This window comes from Lasioglossum baleicum, chromosome 6, assembly GCF_051020765.1.
Source record: "Lasioglossum baleicum chromosome 6, iyLasBale1, whole genome shotgun sequence".
Classification (NCBI taxonomy): domain Eukaryota; kingdom Metazoa; phylum Arthropoda; class Insecta; order Hymenoptera; family Halictidae; genus Lasioglossum; species Lasioglossum baleicum.
Genome location: NC_134934.1, coordinates 9995658 through 10010870, shown reverse-complemented (window position 1 = coordinate 10010870; position 15213 = coordinate 9995658). Strand labels below are relative to the sequence as shown.

The 15213-nt window shown below is 35.2% G+C and overlaps 2 protein-coding genes across 7 annotated transcripts in view; one reads left to right on the top strand and one right to left on the bottom strand.

The window, feature by feature from the left end:
- Window positions 1–2052: 2052 nt before the first annotated feature.
- Window positions 2053–12388, bottom strand: LOC143209996 (uncharacterized). Of its 3 annotated transcripts, none has more exons than XM_076426395.1 (7): window positions 5643–6254; window positions 5342–5547; window positions 4215–4513; window positions 3654–3764; window positions 3447–3567; window positions 3198–3357; window positions 2053–3086 (listed from the first exon to the last, which is right to left on the bottom strand). In XM_076426395.1, exons 2-7 carry the CDS (start codon window positions 5342–5344, stop codon window positions 2875–2877), a joined length of 906 nt encoding a protein of 301 aa, XP_076282510.1. In that variant the 5' UTR covers window positions 5345–5547; window positions 5643–6254; the 3' UTR covers window positions 2053–2874. The 3 variants fall into 3 exon arrangements, with proteins under 3 accessions (XP_076282510.1, XP_076282508.1, XP_076282507.1); XM_076426393.1 differs by having other exon boundaries at window positions 5673–6254; XM_076426392.1 differs by lacking the exons at window positions 5342–5547; window positions 5643–6254 and adding an exon at window positions 12320–12388.
- Window positions 6373–15213, top strand: part of Tmem63 (transmembrane protein 63) — a 17761-nt gene continuing 8920 nt past the window's right edge. The window contains exons 1-6 of one of the 4 annotated variants that reach the window (XR_013009171.1): window positions 6373–8177; window positions 8492–9172; window positions 9258–9495; window positions 9884–10228; window positions 10280–11943; window positions 14651–14680. Coding sequence is in view for 2 of the 4 variants with exons in the window: in XM_076426383.1 (XP_076282498.1) it covers window positions 12527–12537; window positions 14651–14783; window positions 14928–15145 (362 nt within the window). In the remaining 2 variants the exon portion in view is untranslated. Of the gene's footprint in view, window positions 8178–8491; window positions 9173–9257; window positions 9496–9883; window positions 11944–11982; window positions 12538–12930; window positions 13211–14650; window positions 14784–14927; window positions 15146–15213 lie in introns of those variants that run through there. The other 3 variants (XR_013009170.1, XM_076426383.1, XM_076426384.1) reach the window with 3 other exon arrangements.

The window sequence follows — 15213 nt, the reverse complement described above, 5'->3', positions numbered from 1 at the left end:
AGTATCTTTCCACGAATAGACGATATTACGGTAGGAGGGCTGCCAGCTCGAAAGACACGGAAGGTAGGAGAACATCCTGTGTCGTAGGACCCCCCGTTCACGCTCTGCTGGGTTTACTTCGTAACGCTGATTTCCTAAGTATCCTTCCTTTTCACGGTATACTGAGCGAACCCCGCGGGGACGGGGGCAAGGGGAGCAGCTGACGACCGGCTTTCCGTACATGAGAATGGATTATAACGCTGTTAATTAAAAGTGCTTCGATCTGCCGCGAGAAACGCGTTTTCTCACGTCTTGCGACGCACCCTTTTTCAACCGGCGCGGCGCCCGGCCAACCAGATAAGACAATGGAGCGATTCAAAAAGGAATCGGTTCGGTCCTGCGATCTCTGCAACGAGCATCTTTTTATTTCGAGACCACCGCTTGTCGCTCGTTCAACTTTTTCTCATTTACATTTAATAGGCCGCAGAACTCTCAGGCATATCTGTTCGTCTGTTTGTTAACGCGTTTCCATCGCGGCCGCTCGCGCCGCCTGTTTGCGACAACCGCGATCCCGCGATTACTTGTTTCACGCAACTTCTTTGTTGTTTTGTTTGAAAGATTTTTTGTAGGAAGATCGAAGATCCTAGAAACAGTCGTCTATCAGCGCAGTTTTAGAACGAATTTGAACTGGATATTTACGTAGATTTTGATAGATTTCTGAAATTGGATTCTATAGTTTGACTTTATTATACACTCGACTGATAAACAGAGACCCTGCAGCGCCCGCTCTAGCGGTTACGTCGCCCCGGACAAAAAGACAAATTGCCGCCCCTTAAGAATATGTACATATTTTTTAAATAAAGGTACATATTTTTGATCTACAATAAAAATAAAATCATTTTATTGAAATTTTAATAAAAGCATTTATTTTAATAAAAGCAAATTTTCTATTAATTGGGTATTTAACGCATCAATATTTTTCTCATAGTTACAGCCAAAATGGCGCCCCGGACAAATGTCCCTGCGTGCGATGATATTTATATCGGGGACAACTGAAATAGATATTTACAGGTTTCAATTATGTAATGGAGATTTATTTATTTATATTTATCAATCGTTACCGAATTATCTTACGCGACTTGTTATTTAAATTTGGAGAAATTACTTAGCGAGCTACGAAATAACTGTTACTCTTTAGCTAGAATTTTACACGTAGATTCACTTTGCGACTTTTGATTTTTGGCGACTCGAAAAAGAATGTCTTCATTTTAGTGTCATTTTCTACCGTACAGGGATTACGTGTAATAAAAAACTAAATATAATCACATCGAAATCTGACCCAAAACTAACCCAGACCTAGGTAGAAAATGACAATTAAAATATTAAGAAATCTTTTTTCGAAAATGTTCAATTGCGCCATCCTCGGGTAACGTAGAATGCTGCGCTCGCAAACATCATTTACCAACTCCACTTCGGTGTCGCGCCCGATCTTACCGATAGTTGATGCATTTAGGTGTAATTAGCACAGACGAGATATAGTCTCTGTCGGTAACATTTGGCTAACAGTTTGAGCGTTTTGCCGCTAGATGGCGCTGTAAGTACGTATACTAAGCGCAAATAATTCGTGCCGGAATTAACATTGCGTCTTATGGGAAAAGCGGCACGAATCATTTGCTGCTGTAATGAATACCCAATATTTTTCATTTTGCATGAATAAATTATCTTTATTGTACAATACAGACACAGAGGATTCTCCAGTATACACCCACCAATTTTTTTAGCCCTTGAATAACAATTTCATTGAATATTTAACCATCCACGGTCTGAGTGTAGCTTGCGGGCGCGTTGGAAAGGAACGTAGGGGCAATAGTAGGCTATGGTGGAGGTATGGTTTACAATGGGTTTACTGAAGATTACAAATGTGTATGGGGCGTGTATTTGAATGGTAAAAATTATGAAGTATTTACTACAGTAATGTAAAGTAATAGATTCACGAGCATAAACAGCTTCACGTACACTTATATTATTGTTAAGAGTGTGACGATTTTTGTTAATTACAAAATTACACTGAAATTATTTCGAATAATTTTATATTAATAGTTTTTCATTTTGTATTTATATCTTACACATCAAATCAACTTTATAATCTTAATGTAATAATATCTGATATTTCTACGCAGTTATTCAATAGTTATGCAATCATGTTTCTCGCATTGTTGATATTTTTAACAAACTTCCACAAGTACATTTAGTTTTTATATTTGCTATACATTTTTCCGATTGTAACTGAAAATACGAGTTACTAAATTAGTACTTGCTACGTAATCCAAACTTATTTATTTAACGATATTTATGTTGATGTGACAATACAAATGTATATATACAGTGATTTCTTCATATAATCTCTAACATTAAAAGTTCTTTCATCGGTTTTAGTTATAACTGTATTGCAAAATAAATTGTATAGAATAGTTTCAATATTTCTTTCCTCTTATAATGATAAAGTGAAAAAGGAATAACTATACCTAAGGATGTATAATTGTGGTACGATTTTAATATATAGAGTGTGTCACAAAATTCCTTCAACTAAGATCATTTGATGCGATGTTTGCCTTTGCAAAAATGGTGTCCGCGGCTTTGTTTATGAGTTATTAACGAAAAACACGGACCAATCAGAGCGCGGCTACAGCGGATTGATTCTGGCTTGGCCAACGGCGACGCCACGCTAAGCGGGACGTTTGCTGTAGCCGCGCTCTGAATTGGTCCGTGTTTTTCGCTAATAACTCCTTAACAAACCGTGTTGTCGCTAATTTTTCCAAAGTCAGGGTCATTCAAGACGACGACCTTGTCAAAACATGTCAAGAACAAGGTTAAAATTGGTTGGTATATCAAAAACTAGTACTCGTATTTTAATGGACTCCCCTGCACCCTCGCCCCGATTGTTCGGGTAATAATTTCGGTTTTCCTAATGCGTTTCGCGGGGATGGGCGGTACTACACGCACAGGCCGTTGTCGGATCCGCTGCTTCGCCGCTTTAAGCGCCAGTCTCGCCGTCTTCCCGAAATCCCGTTTCGTCGTGGTGAATTCTCTGCTCCGCTTCGCTGCGGCTGTAACATTAATTTAAATCAAGATAAATATAATACTATACAATAAATTAATCAAGATAAACACAAAATTAATAGTGAGATTAAACTAAATCAATTATGTACAATGCTTACCATATATGGCGTATATTATCCGCGTCCGGTACAGTGGTCGGGTCCCATGGGCACCCGACCACGTGTATGAGGCTGCCACATTGTCGGTGAAGACCTCTTTGAAAGAGGCATTCACCATCTGTCTCAAAGAGTGCCCTCCCACTTGGGCTAGGTACCCAACCTAAAAAAAGAAAATAAGCATTAGTTCGTATATTAATAAATTTGATATATTTACTTTTATTATATATCTGTATTACAATATATACTTACGACACTGTCGTACTCATCTGCAGGACAACTCTCAAAACGGCCTACATCCTCTATGGAGCGCAGAGGTAAGTTGTTCGGCCGCTCCCACTGCTCTGCCGCCGTTGCAATTCGACGTAGCCCCCTGTGGGAGCAAAGGAAAATTAATAAATGAACCATCTTCCCATTAAAGATCATTTCAACAAATTCTTAGGATGACATCATACTCACTCCAGCTTCTCGTCCAAGCGGGCCACGGACTCCTGCAGTTGCTCCTGCTTCCGCAGAAGTCGTTCCTGGTTTTCGATATAACGGTTTTCCCGTTCAGCGGACTGTTGCATGCTAAACCAAAAACAAACATTACACTATATATAATATAATAAGTACAGCTTGTCAAATCTGGCTGTGCGATTGACCAAAACTTAGGAATGCGCAGACAAAAACAAAGACCACACTCGTCGAGAGAAGGATGCAACATATGAACGGTAAGGTACACACCTCGTCAAAAGTACGTACTGTCCATTATTTCTTACAGCAGTAAACATACAAAACAACTGTTTATATGTTTGTGTGAATACACTTGTGTCACTTTACTTTTTAACTGAACTGTCGCCACGTGCATCGTTTGACAGATGACGATCAGTTCTCTATCGTTGCGAAGTTCCACCTATTTACCATTGCGCAGCGGGGTCATTTCCCCTTGCGGAGGACATTCAGCCGCACAGCTAGATTTGACACAAGCTATATATAATTATAATTATTTCTGAATTTAAAATTAAATATGCAAATTACCATTCCCACATTTGCATGATTAGTTCCTCAGTGGGAAGAGGCGACGAGGGAGGTGAACAGGGTTGTACAGGGGCTTGGGAGCGGGGGTGAGGAGTGGGTGGTGGGCTCTCTGGCTCTTCGCCCTCCATATCGAGGAGCGACCCTTCGAGGTGGTCAACTTCCTCGTCAACCACCTCGTCGACCTCCTCGTCGACCTCCACTGTGACCGGTATCCACCTCTTTGGCAGAGGCTCGTCCTCTGAAGGTGTCGTAAGGTACTTCTTCGGCCTCTTTATCACCCTTTTCGGGCGTTGAAACTCCTGAAATATATGAACATTGAAAAACATTGGATACATATATGTATTCATTTTGATTTTAAATGAATAGAAATGAAGTTCTTCTCTCTGTAGTATATTTAATTATATTAACTTTGATTAATGTAAACGTGGTTGTTTACAGAAGTTTATAGAATAGAATATATTTCTTTTAAATGTAATTTTGTAATTTGTATAATACAGAGTGTCCTGTTTAAGTGAGAACAGTAGGATATCTCGGAAGGCATTGTCATTGTCAAAAAAGTGTTTGTACAAAAGTTGTTTGGTTTGACGGGCTACGTCAAACCAAACACATAGTATTACGTAGTATTAATTGTTTTCTCGTGGGTGGAATAGCGGAGGAGATCTAAAGATCAATCTACTTTTCTTAAATGTGCTATAAATGTGCAAATAGCACAAAAAGGTGCTATATGATATTATTCTGACAATGAGTTGGTTGTCCGACAGCCAACAGCTAACAACCACTGTTGAGTGGCGTCGAATGAGTCAGTACTACATTACTGCGATTAGACTCAATATTATAAACAAAGTTCAAACTTATTTTCCACGTGCTGTTTTCATTAGTTCTTTCATGATCGACAAATTAGTTTGAGACGTGCATTCAGTGAGTGAAGAAGTCGAAGTATCTGAATTCTTAGTTCAAAGTTATTATTATTTCTGTTTAATCATTGTACTGTTCCATTTAGTTCTGTTAACGTATGTACTACTTCAGTTCTTTTCTTTTAGTGTGACTGTTTTGTTCAATCCTTTTAGTGTGTTGTGTGCCTGTTTAATAAATTCGAATGTCTCTAACTGTTACCTATGGATACCTACCATGCAGTCAAGTCAGTATGTAGCAGTATGTAGTAAATTCCGCTCGCGTGCAGATCGATATTGGAGATCAATATCGAAGATCAATACAAATGTGTATTGTCAATGGTGATGGACACGTAGAAAGTGACAATTATAATTAATAATTTATGGCACCGACAATAGTCCTCAGTCTCTGTTTATAATATCATAATTGCAGTTCCAAAACGCTATAATAAAACATTATTTCCTTAAATATTTTTCAAGTTATAAGGCTTGAAAGTGACAGTAACGCCTGCATTAGCATTATTCGAGATGTAAATACCGCGTGAAAGTTGCATGGTCGTATTTTCACCTGTTTGTGTTCGTGTGTGTCGATGACTCCAATGATAAAAATTAACACGGTTATGGTCGACGTGTATATGGTCTAAGGTGCATTATAATGTGGTGATCTTATCACTGGTAGACACTCGATTCACAGATTCACAGACTGAAAATCCATACAGATTGTGCGTGCAAAATGCAAAGTGATGCCAGAGACAGTGTTTTAATCAGTTCCAATATGGTTGAATATGGCTGAAATGGTTGAATATGGTCCAATATGGTCCAAGATTTCTCGCGCGACGGTGGCGCTTTCAGCCTCAGTAAAGTAAGATTCTCAATAAAATGAGGTACCTTGAGCACCCCGCAGAATTTTAGAAGATTTGTATGATTTGATTCTGAAAAATGAATGTATAACATGTGTATTTGTGTATATTTTGTAACTTGTAGGACACGTTCTGAAGTTTTTTTGTCCGGAGCAGATTGTTTCGGTACTTTCGCGTCAATATAACTGTCCTAGGGCGCAGAGCGCAGGGCTCCACTACCTCGTCATCATAGATACGTTACTGTTTTGCCCGCGCATGCGCGAGAAATTTTGGACCATATCGGAACACTGCATGCAACATGGCAACATGCAATGCATTTTTCTGCCTACGGGGAATTTTACTTTGTTGAATTCTGGCTGTAGCGTAATCTGATTCGTTGATGCTAATGCTTCGACCAATCACAAAGATACGTGCGTCTAACAACCAATCAGATTGCATGTACGAACTTCATCATATACACACGTGAGACCAATGAAATTTCGATCACGTGATCAACCAAGCCGCCGTTATGTTTTGATGCACTCCATTCCTAACAGAATGAGAATTTTATCAAAATGTGACATTAAAAATCATAGTAGATGTAGTTTTCAATTGTGAAAAGTTTTCTTCGAACTATTATTCATAAAGCAGTGAACGATGAATCCGGATAAACACAGAATTGTAACAACACACGTGTCTGATGAAAGTGATAGCCTTCGACATCAGGATAGTTCATTAGCTGTCAATTTAAGTTGTTCGTCGAATTTAACAGATTCTGGAAATGGATCGCTCAGGCAAACAAACGTTGAATGTACCGATAAGGTACCTTCGCCTGCAATCGGTTCTAATAGAACCCAAAGAATCAGAAGATACAGAAGTTTTAGAGATAGACAGGCGTCTGTCGACAATATTAGCGACGTAGCTCATCAGAATGTTCCTTTGAAATGTCTAAGTACAACTTTGAAAAGAATAAGAAATGACGCTGTGAGTTTAGATAAAAGTTGTGAAATATTGAAGCAAGTTATTTTAGCTAAGACCACACAGATATTCGATAGACAGAACGAGCTGTCTGTTAAAACTCAAGCGGTTCTAAGCAACAACCTCGATCAATGTATCGACAGCACACCGAAGGATAAACACAAAAGTAAAAATGTTAGGAAACAAAGGAAACAATGTACTTTGAATAAAAGACGATTATTCGATTCCGAAGACTGCTTGCAGAATACAAAAAACAAAATACATAGCAATATCGCTGCGCCAGTTAATAGCAACCGAACGGTTGATATTTCGAATTTGGCAGCTGTTAATAACAGAACTAATTGTTCTGTTACATCCAAAGATAAATGCCCTCCAAATTTAAATGTATCACAAGATGATAGTATATTAATAGCAGTACCTATTGGTTGTTCTACAATGATACAGGATGAAACGTTAGATACAAATTCAGAAACAGACCATGACATTAACGATTCACCTTCCCATTCTATGACAAAGAAAGATACAGTGTCTATGGAAATAACACATATTCAACAAGAATGTGTATTAAATAATAAGAGAAATTCTTTGGCTGTTCAGCAGACTAGCAAAACACAGTTCGACAAAGAAAATACTACTTTCGAAGAACACCGTACAAGAACCTCGCAGACTTCTCTGGCTGTAAACACATCTATCAACGGATCGAGTAAAGATAATCAAAATATAGATATATCCAAACGTAAAGAACCTACAGCGGAAAATAGTAATAAGAGCTTAAGAAATAAGCAGGAGAGAGGTATTTACTCAACAATTTTAGAAGGAACGAAGCAAAGTACAATTAGTACTTCGTTACAAATGAATACATCTTTAGACGCTCCAAACAAATTATGTTCACGGGAGAATAATATTACTAGAAGTATGTCGAAGTTGAATAGTATGATAAATGAAAGCAGACATATGGAAGAAAAAGTTGATAGTACTAATTCAGTTCGAGTGGAGAACACTGAATTAATAAAACCTCAAGGAACGAGAAATGATACAATATATAGAGATCGTCGGTCTAATGTTGCTTCCAAAATTAAAATAATATCGGATGAAGTTCAAGACAGTAGAAGCTATATCGAAGCTACTCCTTATCCAACGTCTCATTCAGTTTTATTAAAAACTCGATTGAAACAAAATGTAGTATGCTCCCGCATTATTAACAACAATGGAAATGCTATCGAAGTAAATTCTTCTAGCAGTAAATTATCTTCTATGTGAGTATAAATATTTCTCCTTTTAAAGTAGAGCTATTACATACATTTGCTGTTACATATGTTTTTTACAACTGGAAATTTGTATTTTAACTTAAAAGCAAGAATATCTAATTCAGGAAATGAATTGTTTAATTGTTTTAGTATATCATACGAAAATATATATTTCGAGTGAATCGTGAAACGAGATATTTTTCTGACGATTGTGAGGGTTTCTGATGATTGTGATGATTGTACCCGGGTAGTCAGTACTTGCACTATTTTAAAGACTTTATATACAAATCATGTTATATTCTTTTTAATCTTCCATGTTATAGGGAACAAGGTACACCCAAAGAACATAGAAAATCATACGACAAAGGGAAAAGTAGAAGTGAATCTATAATATTGGATAATTCCTCTTTGCATCCCTGTGCAGAATTACAAAAATCAATAATTATAAGGGAATCAACTGACGAAAGCGAATTAAAAATTCAAGATGCAAAAGATTCTACGATGATCTCGTCGAAAAAAAGGGGTAAAAAAAAGTTATTGCCTTTACGCGAAACTTCGGAATTATTAACATTTTCCCCGGTGGAAAATGAAAATGTACCACCTCAAATATTAAGAAAGAAACGTAACAAAAGGAAGAAGAAACAGGATGCAAACAATAAACTGAATGCAGTGAGCAAGCGCAGAAGTGTAGAACACAGCGATGGAAAAAGCGGCGATCAGTTAGCATTAGAAAATGATAATTCCGTTGCCCGTGATGAAAAAATACAGAAAAGAAAACCTAGGAAAGTTATTAGTAAAAAGATCGTTGTTAAAAAATTGACCGCTAACGATGATATTTTAAGGAGATTACAGGAGAGTAGAGACAATTGTATCGAGGAGCATACCCGTGTTTCACGTAGGAATTCTTTGAACGATTTTCAATCATTGAAGAAACGATCCGCGACACAACTAAGAAATAAAAATGTACGAAGAATAAGTCTAGTCATGACTGGTTTGTGTAACGAGTAAGAACCATTTTTCCTCAAACCTTTTTTGCAACTCTCTTTTCACACATGTTCGTTAAATGTTACATACATCTTTTTTGTCTAGCGATAAAAATACCGTTAAAAGCGTTGTGAAAGCTCTGGGTCATGCAAAAATTGAATCAACCGTTACAAAACGAACAACGCATGTTGTAACCACGGGTGTGCGAACAATAAACATGCTACATGGAATCATACGTGGCTGTTGGCTTGTCAGCCTTGAATGGGTTTTGAAATCGTTAGAAAACAGTACATGGTTGAATCCAGAAGGATATGAATTGACGCACTTCTCAAAAGCAGTACTGGTACGTATAAATATAAAAACATACAATGTTGTATATCTATCTATATAAATAAAAGTCAAATACTGTTCGTTGGTAAGCGCATAACTTGAGAACGGCTGGACCGATTTAGCTAATTATTTTTTTAAAATGTTCGTATTAGTCCGAACTAGGTTATAGGATAAGAAAAATTGGAAAAGTATCGCGGAAAAATGGAAAATTCGGGAAAAGCTTTTAGAATCATGTTTCAATACAACAAAAAAACGAACGTCGTAGCTTTTAATTAATATTTCAGTAGAACGTCGCAGCTTTTAAACAATATTTCAATAGAAATTTACATTATTGACGCGAAGCGAGCGAACAACAACTCCCCTCTATTTAGTAAAAAACATAAATTTTACTATATTTTTAGGAAAACCGTAAGGATAGACAATTATTCGGAACTTCGTACGTTCCTGAATTGTTTGCCGCCTGTGGAAATTTGTACATTGGAAAATGTACAACACCTCCACACAATGTGTTGAAAGATCTTGTAAAAACTGCAGGTGGTCATATTACTGAACGTCCAGAAACTGCGAAAATTATAATTGATGGAAATGGTTTAAAAGAGTCTTGGGTATTAGATTGTATCACAACAGGGGAACTGCAACCGTTTGATCAGTATCAACGATCATAAGCGTCGAGGTATTTTGATTTAATATCAAAAGCGGACTGCAAACAGAATATCTTTTTATACAATTATGTACATTTGGTTAGCCTTATACAGAGTTGGGCAAAATTTGTATTTAAATACAAATACGAATTTTGCCCAACTCTGGCTTTATACATATTATTTAATATTATTTGATTTAATATCAAAAGCGGACTGTAAACAGAATATCTTTTTATACAATTATGCACATTTGGTTAGCCTTATACAGAGTTGGGCAAAATTTGTATTTAAATACAAATACGAATTTTGCCCAACTCTGGCTTTATACATATTAAATGTAAATGTATCTAATAGCAATTAATTTCTAATTTCTGTATTATATATCAAATTAAATATTATTGTACATTGTTACGCACTATTCTCGTCTATTTCCTTGAACAAAAGTAACCGATATTTCAGCTCTCTTGAAATTTCTGAACAAAGCTGATTTAATATTAACTTTCTCAATAAATAGATTACAACAAGTAAGATATAAAACCGGTGTTGATCGAAGATGATTAATTCATTTTACAAAGAGATAACATTTTTTGTGTATAATATGATATCAGTCATTACATACAAAGTGATTACACTTTCAACGTAATTTACGTTTAAAATTTAATTTTAAACGTACCACTCATAACAGTGTAACTTTTAATAAATTTTTTAATGTTTTCGGCGCAACGGTTCGATCGTTTATTACGAATTATAAACTTTTAATTGTGAAACATATTTACAGTTGTCAAATTTTTATTGCTGCAGATTACCGATTCCATGAAGCATCTGATAAGTTTTCCTTTGTGTTTAATTCAAGTGAGCACTAGTTAATAAATACCTATTAACAGCAGCTTAGTCACAGATACTAATATTAGTAATGATACGCTTGAAAATATTGTTGTATACAACTTGTTTGCCTCGGCATTCTTCTTCATCTCGAAATATTTTTTTTATTGCAATAGTAATTTGTAAAAGTATTGGAATATATTATTGATTTATGATAAATCTTTAGCATGCTAAAAGTGGGTATAGGACATATTGGGCTATGATTTATGATCTATAATCTATCTCTGTCTATATACATATACTGACAAAAATGAAGGCAGAAAATCTCGGGCGTAAGCTCTCATATCCGCTCTGGTAGAATATGTGGCAGCCCATGTGCAGTAGCACACCGAGTTGCGCAAGCAATAAATTGCCTGAAATATAGTAATTCGACACTTTTTTAACGGTAGATCTACCACGCCAGTCAAAATGACTGGTTTTACGATTTCATTCTGAAATTTCTACTTTATGTTACATTTTTCTTCCGCAATGATGTGATGACTTTTACAGCGATAACTAAAGGTGTAATATAATGAATTTTCTTTTTGTTTTATTTATACAGAATCAAAATAATATCGTATCATGGCTACTTATACCAATACCAGTCATTTTGACTGATACCTTTCCAAGTGGAAAAGTATCTTTGGTGAATGGCGAGATATTGTGCAGGATTTCTCGCGCATGCGCGTCCAAAACAGTAACGTATCTATATTATGATGACAAGGTAGTGTTACCGGGTGTTCAAGGTACCTCATTTTATCGAGAATTTTACTTTACTGAGGCTAAAATCGCCGCGCATGCGCCAGAAATCTTGCAAAATACGCAATATCTGAAACCGTTGATTATATTTAGATAGATTTTTTGATGTTTTTGTTATGAAATGTTATCGCGCACCTTACATCTTATCTGGCAACATAAAGACCAGTCATTTTGTCTGAGTCTGGTTTCGGTAGAAATAGGTATATTTTAATTACCGGTAAATTTAGAGTGATAAATTTTGTTCTGCGTTAGCATTTTGTAACGGACTACAATAAGTTCTTCCTAAACTTTTGACCCTTATAAACTCGAAAAATTTAATTAATATCGAGGAATTCAACATCTCTTTTTTTCGAGTCCTACAAACACATGCAGTTTCATAAAAATCGAAGATTATATATACGTGTGTACAAAAGATGATCACCTGGTCTGAGCGGGCTCGTGAACATTTATATTTATCAAGTCATTTTGTTCTTTATTATAAATGCTATATCACGCATGCTTTTCAAAGAGTCGTATTTTGAATGATCAGTTCTAACTTATGGAAACAGTTCAAATATGTAAACAAACAAATCTCACGTCAGTGGTGAAACCTGGTTGATCTAAGATTGCGTTATCTTTCGTCGTAATCATAGCACTCAGGTTAGGTTAGACTAACTAAGTCGCACACTGGCAAGTGCTTGTAAGCAATAGTATATTCGCGTACGATGCGTCAAATCGACGAAGTTGCTAACATGTGCCTTTGTATTTATCTAACAGTCATGTTCTAATATAAAGATCATAAGCATGGATTACATGTAAGTATAAGAAATGTTCGATTTTTCGAAAAATAACTGTTTTATTACTAATATATACGTAGATTTGCATTTTATAGTAAAGGTATTCGTCCCGTGGCACGTATTGAACACAATTACTATTTTAGTGTCTTTATCAGTCCTAATTAGCACACTTAAAAAGGGCGACGTTTTGACGTCGTATGCGTTGTCAGCTGCATGAATATTAGGACATTGATATTGATCGATATACAACTTAATCTGACCTTTCTACTCTGTTTTAATATATTTACATGCAGAATAAACAAAGAAGTTCTAAAAACATATTGTTATGCATTCATTGCATATGGTTATTCAAGTAATAGAAAAAAAGGACAGCGATAATAATACATGTACTAAAATTCTCAATTTCGAATTTTCTTATCTACTGCATTTATTAAATTCAACCAAAGTATTCCAGGAGAAAAGTTCAGATTGTTTTTGTTTGGTGAAATTTCAATTTACAATGGATTACTCGTTGAAGTGTCTGTTATTATTCTTATCAAGATTTTATTTCCGAAAAATCCGTGATTTGTGTTCCAATCATATAAAACTAACAATGGGCGAATAATTTGAAAATCTATATATAAATGAGACGACGATGAAATTAATCGAAACAAAAGACTTATGTTTGCAAAAGAATACGCAATAAAAGAAAGTGAGTGGTGTAATAGGGTTATTTTTACCAACAGAAATAAACTTATGGATCAATGAGAGTATAAAACAATAAAACAAAATATTTAGTTGAATTTAAAATATATGTAAATACGTATGATGACAGATCTGCTATAATACGAAACTATGTGTATGAATTTTTCAATGACATTGATTTGTTGACATATTTATACTGTTGTTATACTGTGTATCACTGACTGACAGTGTTGACTTAGGACAATAATCCAAGATTATTAAAAACGTATTGTACATACATGTTTTTACAAATACAAAAACTGTCAGAGAAACAAAGAGAAAGTTAAAAATATTACTTCCATATGTAAGAATGACAATTAATTTGAAAGAACTATTTTGTGAATGTATAGAAACACATTATTATGACACATTCTACACAAAACAAATATTATATAAAATACAAAGTCTTATTCATATATATATATATATATATGTGTATATATCAGACAATGTTTTTGTTGTTTGTATTTTATTGTTATCTTTGCGATAATAAAAAAGTATAATTGCATAAAAATACATCTTGTTGTTCATATTCAAACCAATATAAATATAAAAACTAATGGAATGAGAGAGAGGGTTCCCTTAAATTATATTTATTTAGAATCTCAATTGTTAGATTATGTATATTTATGTATTACAAATAGCCTTTTAGTTACTCGCACCTCGATTTATGCAAAATTGCTCGTATGGCTTCTTGTAGGACCCCAACATAATAATAATAAATTTTTAAATGTTTTCGGCGCAAAACAGTTCGTTTACGTTTATTATAATCCGTAATAAACGATCGAACCGTTGCGCCGAAAACATTAAAAAATGTATTATTAGCAAATACGATCGATAGAAGAAATATATTTACCAATATAATAATGTTTCAATCAAGATAAAACAACTTAGTTCTAATTAATTATTTCTTTACATTACTTAATTACCATGACCCCATGCGAATAACTAAAGGCTAAAAATAACAAATATTTTCTTATCAAGAAATCAGATATGATTTATTGGCCAATACAATATCTTGTTTTATTCATTATATATTCAAATAAAATATGAAACACAAACGTTAGATCGTACCGATGTTAAAATCATTTTTTCATTGACATTGCGTAAGTGCTCGTACATAGATTTAGAATAGCCGATACGTGTTAAACCAGACCTGGGCGACGCTGGCTCAAAAAACACATGTTGCTATGGAAGGAGAGAAACAGCAACGTGTGTTTTTCGAGCCAGCATTGCCCAGGTCTGTGTTAAACAGCAGATTCTTTTTAAATCTGTAAATTTAACCCTTAACTGGGCGCGCCTGAAAAAGTTACGTACTATTTTATACCACTCGGTGTCAAATAGACCCCATGCGCCCAGTTAAGGCTTAATAAGGACTCCTTATGATACTATTTTTATGAAATTTCAGCTCTAGCGTGTCTGACGCTCCACCTCCAAATTCAGATAAGTGCATTCCAATACCAAGGCACAACACAACACTTATAACTGATCTTTATGCAGGCATTCCCGAAAATTTGATGCTAAATTTGATTGGATTTGCGGTAAGAATTACATTTATGTACATTGTTTATCTATTATTATATGTCTAGTATTATCATATAAGTATTATCGTACGTTAATGATATTAGACATAAAAAATGAGGCACTTCAATCAAACAAATTAATAATACTCGTTGTTGTTACAGATACTTGTCGTTTTGTTTGGTTTATTACGCAAGAAGGCATGGAATTATGGACGCCTCGCGCTACTCAACAAAACAGACGAGAGGTGGATGGAACTATTTTATGGAGATAACGAGGGTAGAGACACAGATGTAATATGTATAGAAAATTCAGTTAACTCACAGCTTTCTCAGGTAGATAGAGGTTTTCTCTCATGGCTAGTTACAGCATTCAGAGTGACGTAAGTATAACGTAGTGTGTTTAAAGTGTACAGACATGTTGTTAATTCAAAATGATATTTTTCGATTA

Excerpts from the sequence above, each read along its gene's own strand:
- LOC143209996 (XM_076426392.1), bottom strand. The coding sequence starts at position 12,373 with ATGATTACGACGAAAGATAACGCAATCTTAGATCAACCAGGTTTCACC. Across the intron at positions 3,568-3,653 it reads CGCTTGGACGAGAAGCTGGA|GGGGCTACGTCGAATTGCAA; the intron begins GTGAGTATGATG and ends TTGCTCCCACAG. Across the intron at positions 3,358-3,446 it reads CAGATGAGTACGACAGTGTC|GTTGGGTACCTAGCCCAAGT; the intron begins GTAAGTATATAT and ends TTCTTTTTTTAG.